The sequence below is a fragment of the Acinonyx jubatus genome, chromosome B1 (genome assembly GCF_027475565.1).
Source record: "Acinonyx jubatus isolate Ajub_Pintada_27869175 chromosome B1, VMU_Ajub_asm_v1.0, whole genome shotgun sequence".
NCBI lineage: Eukaryota > Metazoa > Chordata > Mammalia > Carnivora > Felidae > Acinonyx > Acinonyx jubatus.
In genome coordinates this window covers 111,813,764-111,834,735 of record NC_069382.1, presented here as the reverse complement: position 1 = coordinate 111,834,735, position 20,972 = coordinate 111,813,764, and the positions used below count along the sequence as shown (strand labels likewise).

The window sequence follows — 20,972 nt, the reverse complement described above, 5'->3', positions numbered from 1 at the left end:
GAACTTCACTTTTAGTCAAAAAACAAAGGAAAAAAATAATGAGAAAAGTAGAATGCCCAGTTCATTAATTACAAACATTTGTTTTTCTCTCTCCAAGAAAAACAGATGCTATAGTAGGTGTGCTTAAGGGGCCGGGTAGTTTATGACCTCCGGAGACGGCGTTCACTCAATGTTTTTGCATGTCATGTCAATGCTAGAGAATGTGCCTGTGGAAGTACTCCTTTCCCCAAACTCTCACTTAGCTCAAAATTCAAATAGGTGGATATTTGACTACTGATGTTTTGTAAAAAATCTATGGAATTTTAAAGATTCTCCCCCCGCCCCTCCAATTTTAAGACTTAGCTGAAAAAATTGTGTCACCTTGCTTTAGGATGGTTTTGCTGAAAACCTGTCTGCCTGTTTAAGTGAAAACTAAACCCATTTAGTGAAACATTAAAAAATATGAAGCCTGTATGTATTTTTCCTAATACATAATTTTTCATCCCTGAATGAGAATGGATAACTTTAATAGTCTGAAGGTACTTTGTAAACCATAAATTCTGCCATTTATTCACTGTATGAATTACACTGTGAACTGGTATATTATTATTCTTTAAAATTTATAAAACGGAGCAATATCTAGAAAGAAAAGTAATTTAAACAAAGATCAAATAGTTTTGCATGAGAAATTAGTATTGGGAGTAGCATGACCAAGGAGACTTGCTCATTAATCACAATACTTTACACCTGCTCCCATGCTATGACTTTTCAGTCAAACATTTACCACAGTGCTTTAGAGGCTAATAAACATAACAGTGTTTAAAAGGGTGGTCCACATAAAACAGGACTAAAACGAATCTACTAGACTTCTCTAAAAAATATCACTTAAAAATATGATTTGACTAAATCAAATTTGGGATCACATAAGAGATTTTAGAACTTTATTTTTCTAATTGTTTCTTTCCTTCTTCCTCTTCTTCTCAATCTCCTCCTCCTCCTTCTCCCCCTTCTTCTTCTTCCTTCTTTTTTGGAGTGAGGAGATACTGAACAAGTTTGAGCACAGTGATTTACATTTGTGTGTGTTGGGAAGTGCGGTAAACAGTACTGAAGTTTTCTTACTGAGTTCCTTATATAAGAAGACGCTAGATTTAACAAGTCCTTAATCCTATGTGGAATATAGCGCCTATTCTGTGAAAAAAGAGTCCTTAAAGGGGAAATTTCTGATTTTCCGATGCTACTCATATTACTACTAGGTTTGGCCATTTCATGGACCAAAAAATGATGAGCTCTTTGCTCTGTGCCATTATTACTACGCACTCACAAAATGGAGGTGATTTACAAGTGGCCAATAAAATACGTAAACACAAGTTCTGAGTAGTGTCAGAGGCTGGATAAAGTAAGCCTTTCAACATTTCACTCTATGTAAAGAGTGCCTATGACTGTATTAAAAAATCATTACAGTATTAGATGACAGGTCAACAGTTAAAGAGTAAATGGTAATTCCAGCTCAGGATGGTATTAAAAATTCTGAGAACAGGGGTTCTCATGATGAAGGATACTTTTCTCAGGTGAAGAAGAATATGATGATAGGCCCATCTTCCTGAGAAGCCCTTGACCTCAGCTGTGATGGAGCTAATTATCTGACTGGCTGAAAGTGAGTATGGAGAGCTGCTAAATAAATGACGCTCCCGAGAGAAGGTTTCTTTCCCCAGCCGGGGGGCGGGAAGCAGCTAAGCGGGAGAGTGAGTTACACAGTCTCTCCTCACCCATCCTGCTGATGAGATGAGACATAAGGAGGAGAGTCAAGTTTCCCTTCATCTTCTGCAATCCTAGAGTTCTGTATAGTTTTGCCAATGAGGCATGCCTGTCAAAAATCACTCAAGAAGCCACAAGGTGTTAGAGAGAAAACTTCGACATGATCAAAGAAGCATGATCCTTCCCCCCAGCTCATTTTTCCATCAGTGGAATTCCTTTATCTTTCAGTAGCATATATGCACGGTTCTTTATAATTAGATTCACACTGTTATTGTGTAAAGGTTTGGTAGTCTCTGACTGGCACGGCGCATACAGAACTCCTCCCTGCTTAAAGTTCTGCCATTGCTTTCCACCGTCCACTTCTTGTTCTGCTGGATACTAGCTCTTGCCCTTGGAAGTTCAGAAACCTCTCTGAACTTCAGTTTCTTCATTAGCATCATTGAGGATAATAATACCCTACAGTGTTATTGTGAGGATTAAGTAAAATTCTGTCTCCTATATAAAAGGGCTCATCATATAGCCTTTGTACATAGAAGGTCGTCTATGAAGTTCCCTTCCAGACAGGATATATACACAGTGACCATGGCTAGCCACATGAAGAGGCTAGAATAAACTGATTATCATAAAAACACCAACTTAAGTATAATCCTAAATAAATCATCAATGGAGAAAAAAAAACCATGTTTACACTTTCTGCTTTCTCAGCTTTGTGATTAATATTGGCAGGGTTCTACCATTGCATTTGCATGTTTGCCTAAGTAATTGAGCACACATAGGAAAAGAACCACAATTAAGGATAGTTATAAATAGTAGGAGGACAAGGGGTTTATTGATAAAACCATTGTCAAGATGCACTGCCCCTTTCCATCGCACAGAAAGGATTTGATAGGGAAGGTTTCCAAGTTACAATGTTTGTTAAGAACTGTTTTCACTTATCAGTTTAGGAAGAAATCAGAAGTACACATATTAATCAAGCAAGAACCTGGATATGGAATCTTTTGCTTTTTAATGCCCAAACAACTTCCAGGAATGTCAAATTTGAAAGGTCCATTTTCAATGGAAAAAAACAGGCCAGGTGAAGAGAAAGGGAGAGTGCTTCTTTCAGAAATAATTCTGTAGTGCCTACCTTTTGCCAACAGCCAGGCATAGGTAATCCATCTGGCCCCTGTTTTAAAGAGAAGAGCAAGAATTCCTCAGACTCCACAAAAGTGAACATACTTCATTATTCACATGCTCAGAAGCTTAAAAAAAAATAGATTTCTACCCATTAGGTGGCTTTAGTTGTAGGCATTTTTTTCTAATTTTCAACTCCCCAAAAAATACCCAACATTAGTTCAAGTGAAGAAAATGCAAATATTTTCTAGAGTGAGGACGCCTTTTGAAAATGCATATAGAAAAAAATTACATCTAATTTTGAAAAAAGGAAATTTACAAAAGCATAGTGGTCTACTCAGTTCCACCTTTAGGTAATAAATTTGTACTATTCCTCTTCGTTTCATTAAAACACATTTTACAATTATCTTTATTAAATAAATAGAAATAACTCCTCCTCCTGGTCACTATGGTCTATGGTTGAATGCATGATAATGAATCCATGAATAATCAATGATGAACCATTTCTATCTGAAGTTTATAGCTCTTCACATGCCAGTGCCTTTTGCTTTTCTCTATTGAAAACAACATAGTAGAACATATTCAATTAACTCAGTTTAAAGGCAGCCCATCTAGATCTTCACAGTAAGATGTCATCCATGGCATTTGTCAATTTTTAAATTAAAATCCCTTAAAAGCTGGTTGTCAAATTCTGAATAAACAAGGGAGTCTAAATGTTGCACAATTTATTTTAAGGTATAAGCACTCTTCAGATACAAATGATATAAATAAGGCAGAAAGAGTTGATAGTTTATGAGGCATGCTTGTATTTTCTCCTAACAAAATGATTATAAAGTATTATTTATTATCAACAACAAGGAAACAAAATAAAAGACTAGGCTTTTCATATTGATATTTTATAATTGTAATTATTTGCCAAATACATTTTTCCTATAAATATAATCTCTTTAAAGACTTAAGAAATATAACTTTTTCTTTAAAAAATCATGCTTAGCACTGAAGAATAATATAAAAACATGCAGACCAAGTATAACAATCAATCAATAAGTATGACACAACCCTAAAAAGTTTTCTTTTATACCTCAGAATATACTTTCTTTTTAAATGTTAAAAAAAAACACTTTGAAATAGCTTTATAAGATATCTGGGAAAAACTTGGTAATGCCAGATTGGTACAAGGAGAGGATCACCCAGTAGAATTTTAGATTTTAGTATAAGGAGGATTTTGAGTTCATGCCAATGGGGATAGGGGAGTTCTGTCTACTTTAGGGAAGTGAGTTTCAAAAGGAGAGACCATTAAATTGAAAAGGTTATGTGACAAAGAAGGTTGGGCTGCAGACTATTACCATCTTTAGAAGCTCAAAGAAGTTTGGCTTCCTTCCCTAGGGTCTCTGAACAGCATTCCCTTGAACCGGTTAACTGTTGACCACAGAAACTTAACTCTATAGGTCTGGCTTATTTACGGCCTGACAGAAATTTAGTGGAAGAGGCAAAATGCCTTTATTTCTTTCAGAGAAAAAGAAAAAAAAAAAGCTAAATTTAGGGGTAGAACCCAAAGTTATGGCCTAGCGGTACCTTTACATAGAAGATTTTTAAGGTAGTTTTAATGTATTCATTAATCCTTTATTGACTAGATTAATATTCCCCAGAATGCAGACATGGCAATCGTGTCAGTTGTGAGAACAAGGTCAGGAAATTAATTCGCAGGCATTGACAGAAATGCGTGCTTGCTCTCTTCACTCTGCAGAATTGCTGAAGGAGCTCTTCATGCACATGCATGTAGTGTGTTTATCATGTAAAGCTTGTTCCAGAAGTACCACTTTACACTGATACGGATGAATATGTCATAAACAAAGGAATCGCATGCAGGGTGGTAGGAAAGAGAAATACTGTACCAATTGGCAAGGGGCATCCAGCCCATCCAGGCCAGGCTGACCTGGCTCCCCTTTTTCCCCCTTAACGCCACGGAATCCCTGTTTGTAAAGATTAACTCATAACGTTACTAACACAAGAAATCACTTAAGCACAAATTCTGCTAAAGAAATAACTACAATAACGAAAGGCTGGGAGAGGAGCAATGCTGAAGGACAAAGTGACATCCACTGAAGTTGGGAAAAATAAGAGCTCGACATATCCCTGTAATTAGGGATTGTCTGGGAATAGTGACTTTGTCTTTTGAGTGGTATGGAATAGCACTAGTTTCTCTTTGGGTCCCACATTCACTTTCCAATTGCACGTCAATATTTGAGTGTTAAGAAACCAAGCACAGCTGGTGGTCAGAGACAAGGCGTGGAATATACCAGGATAGCCTGAGACAGATGTTTCTGGTATCTTAAAGTCCATGTTAAGCAATCCCAATCAGCACCCCTGCTGTTGCATGTCCCTCCAGTTTGCTCTTCTCCCAGTTTGTTCCTTTACACATGACATCTGGAGACAGTTGCATGAGTCAGACATACCAACGGGCAAGGTGCATCTAATCCAGGAGCACCCTGTTCTCCTTTCTCCCCTTTAGGCCCCTTTTTGCCTTTCTTTCCCTTTTCCCCCTGTGGATATAAGGGTTTAAATAAAAGACAAGTTTTATTTGGGGGGGTGGGAAATAATGGCGACTCAAAAGATGGTGTAGCCAATAAAAGTCTGGAAGGGCATTTACCACTGTTTTCTGGTTTAGGTAAGGAATGATATTATAAAAGATAACTCATTCTTTCAGAGTGACAATGGATTCTGGGCAGTGATATGTAGGATTTTACTTAAGATAGTCAACAAGATGAAAGCAGAAGATTTAAAAGGCCAACACATCAAGAGCTGACTTAGACCCCAGCGCCATAGTCCTAGTGAACTATGAGGTGTTATTGCCACAGATCTGGTGGCAGATCCAACTGTATGGAAGCCAGCCAGTGGCAGGTCAAATTCAGAGGAATAATGAATACCCAATTTTCAATACCTTGTCAGCTTGCTTTCTTCTAATCCTATAACAGATGAAAGCTACACTGAGCCAGAGGAAAAGGAATGAATATAAACAACCTCTATCTTTTTGATCCAATTTTATGACATTATTTTTTGTAGCTTTCATTAAAAAATATTCAGTATATTAAAATAACCTTCTGTTTCTTTTAACTTTTTTTTTAAAGGAAACTACAAGCAAATACTTTATTAAGGTCAGGTAAACAAATTTTAAACGTGCTAATACTTCTCAGCCATGCCAATTGAAGATATGGACTTATTTATAAATCCGGCGATGTTCTTTAATTCATTCTTACAGATCTCATGCCAGGTGTTCACAATGGTAAATGGGTTTCCAGCTTATAATGTAACAAAAGCCAAAAAAAAAAATCCTGTTCAAGAGAAGGAAAAGCAGTTTGGACTCAGTTGAGCTAATACTAAAAAATGAGGTAGGAAGGATAATTACATAGTAGGAATGTAGCCCTGGAAATTAGTATTTAGGCATCAAGGTAGAGGTTGTGGAAATCTGCATGGATCATGGGAATGGAGGAATTAAGAAAAGGAGGCAAAAGGAGGAGAAGGAAGGAATGCACCTCAGCTGTTTCTTATTAACATAAATATCTCTGCATATTTATAGACAAGAAGTTGGTGCTGTACAGAATACAAAATACTGTGCAATGCATATTTAGATTAGTGTATTCATTCTGCACTCAGGAAGGCAGTTACAATGAAAGTGGATAATTTCAGAGGCAAAAACAACATGAATATTCAGAGACATATAAGATATATATGAGATATGCATTCAAATTAATGCATTCATTCTGACTGTGTGAGTGAAAGCTCTTCATTTATCTCCTGTGTGCCAAAAAGATTGCATCAGAAGGCTCAGAATCAAAAACACTTGGGTTTCTTCAATACTGGGGAAAAAGAGAAATTCCGTGTGGTTTGGTTAATCACGATCAAAGACAAAGACCTAAGAATCCAGGGTGAAATGCGAGCAGGTGTGACAGGAAGTAGGATGGGAGGAGCATTTAGGACTAAATTGTTCACTCGTGCAAGTTCAGTCAATATCTTTCCTCAGCAAATAACGTCAATGCCAGGACATAAAATTGATTTAAACTTGTTTGGGTAAGCTTTTCTTTCCCAGCGGGCGGTGGACTCTTCATCACATAGGTCAGACAGGTGTGTTGAGTATTAATAATTTAGAATTCAATTCATTATTTGATAAGTCAACAGATCAATACTTGACAGAGAAGTGTTGTCATACGAATGTTGACTCTAACAGGCTGTAGGAATCCTTTTCAGTAATATTTTAGCAAACCTCAAGCTTTATGGAAAACAGACACTATTGTACAAAGAATAATGAATCAGCATTACTACTAATCAACATAATTTTGTAGCAGTTAGTGATTCCCTATGTGACACAAAACCATCTGTCCTTATGGGCATGAGCACATGAGGGCTCTTGCTAATTTTTATCTCCCATGTCAAAAAATGATACACATAAAGTGTTCACATTTGGATCTAATTTTCCTGAATGTAAAACTTCTAATCATGGAATCTGAAATATGGAAATATTTTTGTATGAGTGATTAATATTATTCTGAGGATTAAATTTGTAGCTTTGTTTTCATAAGTTATAATACTGATAATTTCTTCTTTATTTAAAAGATCGTTAAAATGAGTATCCCCACAATGGTGACATACTTTTGAGTGACTAAGATTTTAGACTCATACAACCCATTAGGTAAATATAAAATAAATGCCTATAATCTTTGAAGTACATACACCTTGGGCTAAAGGTTCACATGTACAATTTATCTCAAACCAAAACATGTATACTTTATCATTAGCATTTATAATTTAAAAGAAAAGAACTTTTTTAAGGTTTCAGTTTCCTTGTCTGTGAAATGGGGACTGTAACAGCACCAACATCAGGGGTGTGTTATGAGGATTAAAAGACTTAGCATGTATAAAGCTTTTGGGAAAGCATATAATAAATGTTCAATAAATGCAGTGATATTGATAATGATGATGATGGTGCTTTTACATAACCACTGACATGAGCTCTCTTACCAGTGGGAAGCTAAGTAATGTCTAAGGCCTAAAGAACACACAGCAGGCTTAATACCCTTCTTTCTTTGACAATTCTAATTTGGCCTTGCTTTTCTTTCTTTCTTGTCTCTCTCTCCCTTTCCTCCGTCCCTTTCTTTCTTTTCTTTCTTTCTTCCTTTCTAGAGACAGAGAGAGCTTGAGTGGGGGAGAGAGGCAGAGGGAAAGAGAAAGAGAATCTTAAGTAGGCTCCACGCTCAGTGCGCAACTGACACAGGGCTTGATCCTACAACCCTGGGATCTTGACCTGAGCTGAAATCAAGAGTCGGATGCTCAACCAACTGAGCCACCCAGGCAGCCCTGGCCTTGTTTTTCAACAGCAATAAATTTCACCGTTAAAGAGAATTTATAGGGTTTTGAAAACAGTGTTTTGTTAAGTACAGCAGGACATAAATTAATCTGAGAAATAGAATTGGTTTAAATTTGAACTAGGAAAGTACAATTTCAGCCACTGTAAGATTTTCACTATTCTATGAAGGTACTGAGTTTCTGTTTACTTCTCTTGCTGTACTCAATGTAAAAAATTACTGTTCAAGGCCCAAAATTATTGTTCAAAGGGGAGAGGAAAGGAAAAAATGTTTTTAAAATCCATAATCCAAATTTTGCTTTCAGACATAAAACCAATTTGCCTGATATTGGCTGTTATATCCCCTGGAGCCAATGGTCCTGATATAGAACCTAAACACTAACATCATAAAATACACGAATATCTTCATTTAAAAATATCTCCAGCATCTGGAGGTGGTGAGTCCTACCCCCTGCATAATGGTGGACTCCCTGGGGTTTATCAGTCACACTGCTTGCTCTCCGTTTTCCAATCAAACAATCACGACACAGGACACATCTTTTGTCTCTCTACTGGGAATGTTGTCCATATAAATTAGATGCTGGTTTTACATGGTAGGTGAGCTCTGCCAGAAGACCCTTGCAGATTTGGGCTATTTAATTTTACTTTAATGTAATAAATGCCTTTTTATTTTATTTTCAAGAATCCCTAGACATTACATCTTTCAACAAATTGGTGCCAGGTGGTCAAAAGACTGTAGCCTGGCAATCTGGAGATTAAATTTTTTTGTTCTATGCTAGATTGTGCCCTTATTTCTAGGGCCATAGCCTTCATTGCTCTGTGAAGACCTGGTTTTTTAGATCAGGCATCAGTGAGTTTTTGGAGCACAGGATGGAGAAAAATTAGATGTATGAAAGAATCACACAGGTTGAACAGAAAAGCACATGGCATGAGAAAAATCAAACAGGCACGTGCTAGAATGGAGAGGTCACCTTTTCTCCCTTTTCTCCTACATCACCCTTCTCGCCTCGTGGACCAGGGAAGCCCTATAGGATAAAAAGCAAACCAAAAAGAACTATTAATGTAACTGTGGCAAAATCATATTTAAAAAAAGGTAAGACTTCATGTTCTTGAACGCAAATATGAAGAGAAATGGCACGACCAATAATCTCAAAATTTAGATAGTTAAAGTAGCACTTTGAAGCAATAGCTGTCTAACATTTCAGTTATCTATATAAAACACATTTCTTGCTTTTTCTCCTAAAATATGTATAGTGGAGAGAATATCAGGATCCTAGTGTGAATCCTGGCAAGTTCACTGATTTGTGTGGCCTTGGGCAAAGCACTTACCTCAGCATTTTATGCTTGTACATAACAGGTGCTCAAGAAAAAGTAACTATTATTACCTAATGTAATAGTACTACATAATACAGGCTACTATTATATTCACATAATAAAGTGATCATTTCAAGAGGCATATACTTTTGACATTCTCTATTTTTATAGAATTATGTTATCATAAGGTGTATAGACACTTTATGCTAAAAGGAAAAAATATTGCATAGCAGCTTTGAGAATAAACACAGCACACCACTCCTTAAAGGTAGCATGTGAAAGATATTCCAATTTTCCGCAGAGTTTAAAATCAGTCATTCAACTGCTGATGTGCAGGGGGTGTCCCTAATTTGGGAAAGTATTTTGAAGTGCCATTATTAACTGTCAGTTATTAACTTTACACTAATTCTGTGTTTGGCTTTTCTGTTTATCTCATGCAGACACTAGTGGCGTATTTTATATTGCTGTCTACACGCACAGCAGTATACGCTGTACGAATAACTACGTGCCTAGAAAAAGGTATTCTTGCTGTTATTGATGATGGAGACCATCAGCATCTATTGTCACAGGAAGATGTTCATTGTACAAATTACTTACATCAAGACCAGGCTCTCCATCTTTCCCCTGCCAAAGAACCATAGTAGCTACATTAGTGTTCCTAAGTTTCATGAATAGGTTAGTGTTTGTTTAAGGCTGCCTGGACATGCAACACTAGTATTAGAACAACTACTTCAGAGATGTGAAAAAGAGTCTTTATTGATTAGTAATACCAATTTCTCTCACCAAATCAAGTGAAGGGACTGTTAATGCTGTAGTTAAGGGTCATGGTAATATTTTTTTTTATTATGTATTAGGTTATATAGCCAGATATTTCACTGAAGTTTAAAGCTTGGTATCCACTTTATCAATCCAGGAGTAAGCTGAAAACACAGATGCTGTTTAGTTGACTGAAAAACATACCAGCACTAATAGACTATGCAAATCAATACCGCTTCGGTTTGATAAATTAGTACTTGGTTTATAAATGAGTAAAGGATGTGAAACCTGCTTATTGTTAAGTATCGTTTTAATTTGGCTAGATGGGCGCCTTGTCTATAAATATTGAGGGTGTGAGGGTCACAACTTAAAAACTGTTGTTAAGTAAACTTTGTCAATCCATGATCCCCAAATATAAAAGGAGTCATAAGACGGTTGTGCAAGATTACCAGGGCAAAGACCCTATTGTGTCACACAACAGGGCCATCCAAAGTGCCTGAAAAGTTGCTTTAATTCCGTCAATTAGATTTTGTAATCTCTTTCAAAATCAGCATCTCTTTCAGCACTGAAGTAATCCTGATTTAAATTTATATCTTGGTTCATAAAAACTGTAAGGTTATAAGGCATGTGGAAGGTATATAGGGGTTAAAAACTTCAATGGAGTATATGTTTTTCTATTGCAGGCCTACCCTACCCTATCAAATCACTTATAATCAACCCCAAGATAGTGTTCTGAAGTAAACCTGAAGCCTCAGTTTGAAGATCATATGATTGGGAATTTTCAGAAGACAGGACACTATTAACATTCTGTGTTCTAAAGATCTCTTATCACTGCAGTACTTTAGAAAGGTCGGAAACATCGAAGTCATGGTAAATATCAATTTGAGAAATAACTTTTATTAGCAAGAGTAGTTTTAGTCAATAACCTATGGGAACAGATAAAGTCTGAAGAAACTAAGTGACACTTTCACACCCACTTTTGGCAGTGACCTTCCAAGGAAGTGTCAATTATGGGCGCCTAGGCGCCTAGTGAGATGGCATAGGGAGCGTGTTGAAATCTGACTTTCAGGTTAGAACCTTTGATCTAGTGGATAATCTCTGATCCTCTCCATCTCCAGAAGTGTGTGTGTGTGTGTGTGTGTGTGTGTGTCTGAGAGTGTGTGTGTCTGAGAATAGATGTGAATATGACCCATGAAGGACATGGTTACACTGGTGTCATCGAGAATTAGTGGGTGATTCTCTGCTCCTCTAATGTGGTTAGTCTGCCCCACGGGGGAAGGGTTAACCGTGCTGGTGTCAGGTCATCTATGCATGCTGGAGGTGGAAACAAGAGACAGAACTCACAGGCAGACCATAGGGTCCTCTGGGTCCAGGCTCTCCCATAGCTCCTTTTTCACCCTAAAATGAAAGCCGTAAAGTTCAAATCATACACAAATGCCATATTCACACACTTTCCCTAATGGCCTGTGTATAAAGCCTCCATTGGAGGTACCATTTTATCAACATTCCAATGACTTAGGCTCTTTAGGGGTTTCTGTCACTGACAGAGTAAAAGAAACCCACATTTGCATATTTTACCAAATTACCTCTGAAAGAAGGGCAGTAGGTAAGAGAACTGCTATCCAGTTGTGTGAAGGATTTGCATATCTAGAGTGCTATACTTGGGTTTCTTTGGCATTAGTGTGAAGCATTTATCTGTTACTCACTATTTTAAGTTACTACATTTTTTAAATGTAAGAATAAAATGTTGTTGTTTTTTTCCTATCAAATTCTCTTCTTCAGCAGGCCTCTTCCTTGACCACCCTGGCCCTTTGCAGAGCTGTATTTTATTTTATGGCCTCCAACACCAGGAGATAGGCACGATTATTCCCTGCTGTGCCCCTCACTAGAACATGCACACTGGGGTGCCAGGGCCCTACCGCATCCTCATGGCTTAGAATAGTGTCCGGCACATGAGTAAATCATATTTGAATTAATCAAGTCACATCAGTATGATCAGGTGCATGTTTTGCTTCCTTTCTGAAAAAGAGAGTTTAAACACTTCTATGCCTTCTAATAAATAAATGTCTAAGAAGGTAGCTTTTTACTACCTTCATCACTCGCTCGCCATGAGCCTATTTAAATAGAACAGCAGCCCCAGCTATAACAATATACGTGATAATGATAATCTTGAATACTTATAAAGAATACGGTGAGATTGGGGGTGGATCCATAAATACAAAATAATTGTAATAAAGAGATAAAGAAATGTTCTGCTTTGCAAGTAGTGTTTCCTTTTGCTGCCAGCTGTAAAATTAAGGTGCTTGTCAGTAGTTAGCATGCGAACTTCAGGAGTAATGGTGATATTTATATGAGTGGCCAAGAAGAAAATGTTACCTTCTTTTATCACACCTTTGAAGAAGTTTAAAGGTTAGCAAATCTTTTCATGGCTAAAATGCAAAGTTCAGCTGGTAGCTGTGTGTGCAGATTCAAGCATTATGCCATGTGCCTCTGTACTCCGGATTCCCATGTGAGCAAATTTCAAGTCACTATTAACATTCTTCTTTAACCGAAACTGAGGTGTTGGTGGGGCTAATTGGCCCTGTCACCTAGAGGCACATATATATGTGTAGGGAGATTACCGAAAGTGAATATGATAAAAGCTTGTTGAACTTTTACTCATTATTAGTTTATGTTTACTACTGAAAGAACAATTTCCAGTCAGTCAGTAAGGCTGCCAGGCTTTGAAATCAAACAGATTTAAATTTGAATTCCTGTCTGGCATTTACTGGCTGTGTGGTCTCAGGTAACCTTCTTAACCTTTCTATGCCCTAGCTTCATTGGCTGTTAAATGAGAAGAATAATACATATTCTGCAAGACTTGCTCTGAAGATTAAATGTGATTATAAAGTATCAAATTATATGTCATCAAATAATATGTCTCATACATAAGCGGTAGCTATCACTATTAATATACAATCAGAAGTCTTATTTTTAATGAAAAGGGTTTGGCTACCAATTCAAAATAAATTTCTTTCTGTTTGATCTGGCAGTGTTATTTTATGATTTTTTTAAATGGTGGTGATGATGGTGGTGTATATGTGTGCGCGTGTGGGGGTAGGATGGGGCGTGTAGTGGGAGGTGGGGGTTTAAAAAGAGGGTTCGCATAACCTGGAGTAGGTCTACCTTGAAAAATCTCCACAGATTCTTTTGATAGACCTATTCCCTTTTCCTCTCCTCTGAGTACCTTCAGCTTTATTGGCTTTCTTTTGTTTTTAAAATTAATATACCATGACTTGTTTGAATTAAGCTGTCACAAAGACATTTGTTTGTGGGACTCCTCTTACAGAATTGCTCACCCCAAACAATTACTTTAAGGTAATGACAATTCCATTTCACTCGCCAGTGACTGCTTCAGAAGAGGACATGTGTCCAGACTCTGGCCAATGAGGTGTTGAGGGAAGTCAGAGGGAAAGTTATGGGGAAGGTTTGCTCACTGCTAAGGAGAAGATGATGCCTCATTGGAGAGGAGGTTTGTAGGGACAGTGACCTGTTTGCCTGTGATCAGAAGACAAAGCCAGCATGTGGAAAGGGAACAGAAGCAGAGCAGAGAGTCCCTCCTTTGAATATTTTGTTAGATAAAACAATATTTAGGTTCTTTATTGCATAAGCCATTTTGAGTTGGGATTCTGTCACTTAGAGCCAAAGGCATCCTAATGGTCTCAGCTAGAAAACTTTTAGGAGTGAAATATTAATTTGAATATGAGATATGAAATGAAATAGGGACTCGAACGTGTAACTTCTCCTGGATTAAATAATTCCCAAAACACTTTTAAACCTCTCAAATTTAACACCCTTCACAGAGTTCCTAAGCATTGACAAGGCCAGATGAAGAAATCAGCTCAAGGCAGGGACCATCAGGTGCTTGAAGGGCTCATGCTGTCACTCACGTTTTTGACAATTTCTGAATGACAACGTCCAATGTTAGTCTTCTTTTAGGCTGGTCTCATTTCATTCAGGCTCTTTAACTTGCATGCCCACACTGAGGAATTATCTGGAATGGATTCCTGATTCCTCCCTCTTTAAAAGTGGAAACTTCTTCAAGAGAGTCCAGGTGACACCTCGGTCAATTAACTTTGAGAATAACACTCCAGTTTAGCACTTTGGGTGAGGGGCACTTGGAGAGTACTGATACGCGAGCCAGTGAAGATAGTTAACGTGCTGAGTAAATACAAGTGTAACACTTCACACTGCACACCATTTGACTTAAACTATGTCTTCAAAAATTCTTAGCGATTTCATTTGCTCTCCCAGTTAATCCTGCCCCAGCGCCGATACCTGATATTCTTGTGACACCGAGGAGCTATCGGAAGTAGCAGCTGATTTACCGTACGGTAAACCCTCTTGAGCCCCAAGGGCATTCTGCCAAAAGACGACTTGCGATTTGCTGCTCCATTTTTAGGACACGTGCTGGATTTCTTGATACAACGCTTCAATGCGTCAGCAGCATGAGCCTCTTAGCTTTTAAATATTTTTAATGAAGGTGATCTTCCTAAGTCGGTTTGAGTTTAGAAGTAAGACAATTGCAGATTCAGATAATTCATTCCTTTAGGACTCACCTCTTTCTAGAAGCATTCTTGGATGAAGCTAGACTTCCTCATCATTGTATGTACAGTTCTGTACTGTTTGTATTCACTTTGGCTTCATGATCTGGTTATTTCTTGCTGATACTTTTTTTCTCTGCACTTAGATTATAAACTCTGCTAGGTCAGGGAAATAGCTATTTCCTTTACAGTTTTAAGATTATATATGTATATATATATACATATATATGTATATATGTATATGTATATATATATACATATATATGTATATATATGTATGTATGTGTATATATATATGTGTGTATGTATATATATATAGTATTAGTGAAAGGTTATAGGATGATGAATCAATTATAATGGTATTATTCTAATACTAATTCTAATAATGGTAATACTAATACTAACACTAATAATGGTATTATTCTAATACTAATATATAGTATTAGTAAAAGGTTATAGGATGATGAATCAATTATAATGGTATTATTCAATTCACTGGAGCAAATTGACAAAAGAGACTCCACAAATGGGAGAAGTGTTTGCATTTCACACTAGGAGTACACTGTGTTTCGTACATCACAAAATGTAATAAATATTTACTGAATGAATGAATTCATTTTATAGAACATAGAATTATGGAATTGGGATGTTTGCCAAAGAAATCACTACGTGGCCCTCTGTTTTAAAGCAAATTACCCCAGACTGAAGAAACTGTATCTAGTTTTAAAAAACTGCAACTTGCACAATGAATCATTCCAACATTGTGAAGCCCTTGCATCTTTCTTTCCAGCTTATCCTGGATGGTGGGGAAATTGATGACACAAGTCCACTCAGACACACACACACACACACACACACACACACACACAACTTCTAAGTTTTCCAAAGTGAAGAAAAGAAAAAGTGGGAGAAAAATAGAGAAAGAGGGAGAAAAGTTCCAGACAGATGACCAGCTGCTGACGCTGCGATACATTTTTTTGTGTCAGATATTTATCTTCCACTCTGAATGTCTTTTTTTTTTTTTCTCCCAAGGATACGGAAACATGGCCTTGCAATAGGGAGGTTAGTGAAAGGTTTTTATTCTATAATGCACTGAAATTATTTCCTTATGGTTAAAGATAGACGGCCTATTCTTTTGCTAAAATAAATAAATAAATAAATAAAGGAGCATGTGTAACTGTGTGGAGAATACTTAGGTTTTGTAATTTCCTTTAAAAAAAAAAGTTATAACTTACTCTGAGTGAATACAGTAGCTTTATATAAAAGATTATCAACCAGAATATGTAGTCCTGGAAATTTTAGCCCCATTGACTTCAACTTTCTGGATTCAAGCCAAATGCAAATATCTTCCTTATGGGTTAAGAAGAATGGTCTGAGCTATTTATTTGAGCTATGTAAATGTATTCATTATTTTTTGTTAAGGCAGCCACATTCTATTTAATACTCTGTTGTTCTCTCCATGTGAGAACTCTGATTAGGACTTAAGATGGTATATTTTCATTGAATGTGTTAGATGGTCCTTTATTTTTTCTGGGAAACGAACAGTTCAGTTCAGCTAAGCCAGAAAAGCCACAGTGTGTTTTCTTTAGGTCACAGCTTAATAACCTCAGGAGCAACTTACTCTTTCTCCTTTGGGACCTGCAGGGCCATGGGGTCCCATAGGGCCATCTGTACCCTAAAAAAAAAGACAAAAATAAGATAGAGACATATCCAAAGGGCCATAAGAAAAGCAGTTACATTTTCTCCTGGACTTTTCCTGGGTGAATGATGCCTTAGAAAGTCAGTAAGACGACTCATCTCCTTTCAAAGTGCTTTATACTTGATTCTTTCCGGCCAGCAGTTTCCAAGAAACCCATGCAGAAAGGGTGAGTTATGTAACTGCATATTTTAATGAAGAGTACACACGAGAAACTGTAAGTCATATTTAATTATATACTTCCTCCCTGACTTCATGGAACATCTTCACTTTGCCCCCATAATCTTAAGGAGAGAAATGGAGGTGTTTTCCCTTCGTCCATTCTCCACCCACTGTCACTCTCACACCCTCGGCCACGAAGCTTTGTTTTCAGCTGTTTAAGAGGCTGGAACAGTTACACAGGTGGAAAAAAATATTAAGTAAATGAGAACAGTGTTTAACTGTTCAAACCAAACTTTCTCCGGCTCTGTTGGGAGCAGCAGGGGGCTCAGAGGGAAGGAATTACTCTCCTAGCTTCTGCTACAGTCTTACAAGGCATAAACCCGGCAGCCGGCTGATTTAATGGCATAATTGCCCTCTGGCCTCCTGGCTCAGGATTAGGATTTCTGTCTCAGTCTGAATGAATACAGGAACATTAGGTCCAGTGAAAATAATGACTGCCTGAAGCAGGTTTTTAGAATTGAAAAGCTTGGAATTTCTTTTGGATTCTTAAAGATGTAGCAAGGACTTCAAGTGATTTACTCATTTTCAAGAAGACTGTCCTTATTTGCAAAGAATGTATTCTAATATTTGCAAATGTAGGAAGTATTCCAGCACAGTTTTTACTTATAATATCTATATTTATCATATTATATATATTATAGTTATACTATTTTTATTATTCATATTTCTGTTCTAACTATTCTTTTTTTCTATTACAGCTTTGCGATATGAAATAATTTAGGGCTTAAACTCATTCTAATATTGGTGAATTCTTATCATCTCATCTGATCTTCTTACTGCCTGAATTCAAAGTTCATCTTCAGAAGACTTCTAAATACTGATTATCTGTGGCTAAACTTTAAGAGATGGAACTGTTAAGAACCAAAGAAAAGAGACAAAATGACAGAAGACAGACAGGTCACTTCGATGAACAAAGATCTGAAAGTTAGTTCCAGGAAAGAAGTTACATTTTTAATATGGACAGAAACATAAAAGGAAGAGTGAGTTCAAATAAATTCACATTATTTTCATCCCTTCAGAGGAACTTGCTCATGGAATTATGGGAACTGTCCTTTAGTTATAGAAAACTTTGTCTAGCCTTCTAAGTTAATGAAGCCAATTAGACTGGCCATTCTCTCCACCTAGCAAATTATCCAGACTGGAACTGAGGCTTCTTCTGCTCTGTCCACCTTTTCGTTTTGTACCACTATCTTTGTACATCTTCTTCTTTCCCTCCAGTCCCGTGAAGCCCTCATCATTGGATGAAAGTACATGGGGCAAAAGAGTCTGTCCTGAAGCACAAAAGCATAGCCACAAAACATGTTGGAGCAAGATGAGGTACTGACTCACCCGGGATCCTGGCTTTCCGTCTAAGCCAGATGCTCCCTGTGTGATTTGGTTGGTAGCAGGGTTGGTGGGTATAACACGAATGACAAGAACAGAGATTAGTATGAGGTACTAATGAACAAATGTAACGCTTCAAACAACATAATACGCAGTCACAGGGTTCTGGGATGAATATCACATTGCTACAAATTGTTAGTTAAAAAAAAAAAACGAAACACGTGACAATAGATGCCCCACAGATGATGGCATTTTAATGACATTTCCATTCGACAAATTCTTCAGAAATCAAGTCAATGAGGTTTATAAAGTAGGCTTTCTAGGAATTACTGGTAAGTCACAGAGTGCTAATTTCCATATGATACTCACTTTCTAAAGACTGTACTATTCACAATAGATTTCTTTAGGTTTTGAAAAAAAGTGGCCAACAATCTAAGAAAGGGCTCATTATAATAATCAATCAAAGTTAGCATTTCAGAGAAGAAAAACTCTAGTTTTTTGTTTGTTTGTTTGTTGTTAAAATAGCACTTTTGAATAACAAATGCAGAATTTTAACATGCCAGAATGAGTCTGGATTTTACATGAATAATACTCATTGTTTTCTGGGTTGTTCTTACTGTGTTCACATTAGTTACCACTAGAGGGACTTCTAGGAACAGGAAAAAGCTGGGAAAATTTCATGAGTCCAAACAAAAAATAACTGTCCCAAACAAAACTGCTCTTCAATTCGCTTCAAATAATCATTGCATCAACGTCTGAAAGGGAAATGCTTTAAAAATGCAATGTTGTTCCTAAGCGACGTGTTTTTTTTTTTTTACCTTGATCTCCAAGCTATGCATAGTGTGTGATAAAATATGACACTTTCAATGCTTGTTTTAAGAATTAGCACAATTACTTCTTTGAATATGACTTTTGTATCCCCAAACTCAATTACTGACTTATAGTCCTTTAAAAATATTGATTAAATCAAGGAGTATTTAAGAAAGACAATACACTAGCCCTACAAATTTTCTTGGCAAGGTTGCAGAACTATGTTCCCATTTTATGCTGCAGACATAGTTAATAATAAAAAATGGAAGAAAAAACCTATTCCAGATGCAGACTCTACCAATGATGCTATCTACCATTATATTCGGGTAGTTTTAGTTTTTTTATTTTACAATTCCTTCTGTATAGTCCTATTATGAGTCAGACTATACATGCAAAATACGTCTTTAGTTAGCAATGATTAAAATTTTTAAAAATGTTATGTTGTTGTTTAATGCTAGCATATGTACAGTTTTTGGCGAAATGTTGCATAAAAATTGTCACTAGCCCTAAATTTGGGATTAAGATAAACCTTAAAGAAATTGGATTAAGGGCTTAATAAAATAGAAATCCAGACTTTCTTTTGTCTTCTGGTACTTTCTTCAGAGTCACCATTATTATAGCATGTAAAAACAAACAGGGAGATGGTAAAATTTTTGTACTGAGAGTATAACATTATATTTACCTGGAATGTGAACTAATGACTCACATATGTCACAAAGGTTTTGTGCCCATGGTCCATTGGTCTAATTGGTGTGATTTAACCTATAGTCTAACACAAGGCTTGTATCATTCATTCAATAAGTGAGTACATATTAAGCATCCACTATGTGCCTGATCTCTGTAAGGATACTTAACACTTAAAGTGAAATAAGTAGGCACCACGAAATAAGTAGGCACTAACATTTTTATATGTAAAATATTCATGTGAACTGTTTTTAACCAACTTTATGTCTTATTTTAATAACATAATCTATAATGTTCTTTACTGCCTTCTATCTTCATTCACTGAATAGTCAGCATATTAAAACCTTTGACCTAAAACCTCATATTTAATCGTCCTTTTTAAAAATCTCTTTTTAGTTGTGGAAAGAAGATTGGCCTCAAGTGCATGGCAGATGAGAATTCCCTTTTTATTAAAAATAAAAATCTCAAAACAACCGCAAAATACTTCTTCCATACTATCCTTCACTGTTGCCAAAAGAACCTCATAAGAGGGCGTTTTCAAAACAGATAACACACAACACTTAGACCATGATATATGATTGATTCATGTAAGGAGCCACAGCGCTGACCTCACGCCATCAGCAATGGCTAACTGCATACCTGCCACCCAACAGAGGGCTACAGTTTTTGGTACTGAAGGAGGAAATAAAATTGAGGGAGGGTTCTAAACTGAACTAAATTATAAAAACATTTGTGAGAAATTATGACATAATCAGCACAATGCTTTTTTAAAGGGCCGGGTGATGGGAGAAGAATCGTCAACCTTAAGAGAGGAAGGTTGGCATGTGTGTAACTGAATGATAGAACATGGACAGCACTGTTTGTCATGGGTCTTCCTCTGACACAAGAGCAGGCATCAAACAAAACTGGGCTAAGCTCTGCTCTACTGTAATATGTTTTCCAATCACAGAAACCTCAAATGTGAGATAGTCACTGAGTAAACCAGAGTTGTTACTTAGGGTAGAAAGAAAAGTCTGAGATTTGCACTGAAATGGAAAGTTTTCTTTACTTACTGGAAGACCAAGGGGTCCTCTGTCACCCTTTTGACCTGGTTCACCCTTCAATCCTTTAACACCATTTAACCCTGGTTCACCCTAAATGCAAAAGCAAATGCCAATTTTGGTTGCTATCATGGGTGCTTTAACTGTGAGAGAAGAGAGCCAGTCTCTGAAATGGTTGCAGATTCCAGTTCTAGGTAACAGCAGAGTGAGGCTAGACTTGTTTTGCATCAGTTCAACATTCATTTCAAACATTTGTAAAAAAATTAATAAACTGAAATCGGCAAATAACGTTCTAGGAAATTCCTGAGAAAGCGTACTCCTTGTAATTGAAATGTGTA

The 20,972-nt window shown here is 36.9% G+C and overlaps 1 protein-coding gene across 1 annotated transcript in view; it reads right to left on the bottom strand.

The window, feature by feature from the left end:
• Positions 1-20,972, bottom strand: part of COL25A1 (collagen type XXV alpha 1 chain) — a 460,013-nt gene that overhangs the window by 6,148 nt on the left and 432,893 nt on the right. Inside the window, exons 30-36 of the mRNA XM_053217073.1 lie at positions 20,647-20,727; positions 18,107-18,142; positions 16,481-16,534; positions 11,621-11,674; positions 9,178-9,231; positions 4,743-4,820; positions 2,861-2,899 (exon numbers count right to left, since the gene is read on the bottom strand). Coding sequence (XP_053073048.1) covers positions 2,861-2,899; positions 4,743-4,820; positions 9,178-9,231; positions 11,621-11,674; positions 16,481-16,534; positions 18,107-18,142; positions 20,647-20,727 — 396 coding nt within the window. The remainder of the gene's footprint in view (positions 1-2,860; positions 2,900-4,742; positions 4,821-9,177; positions 9,232-11,620; positions 11,675-16,480; positions 16,535-18,106; positions 18,143-20,646; positions 20,728-20,972) is intronic.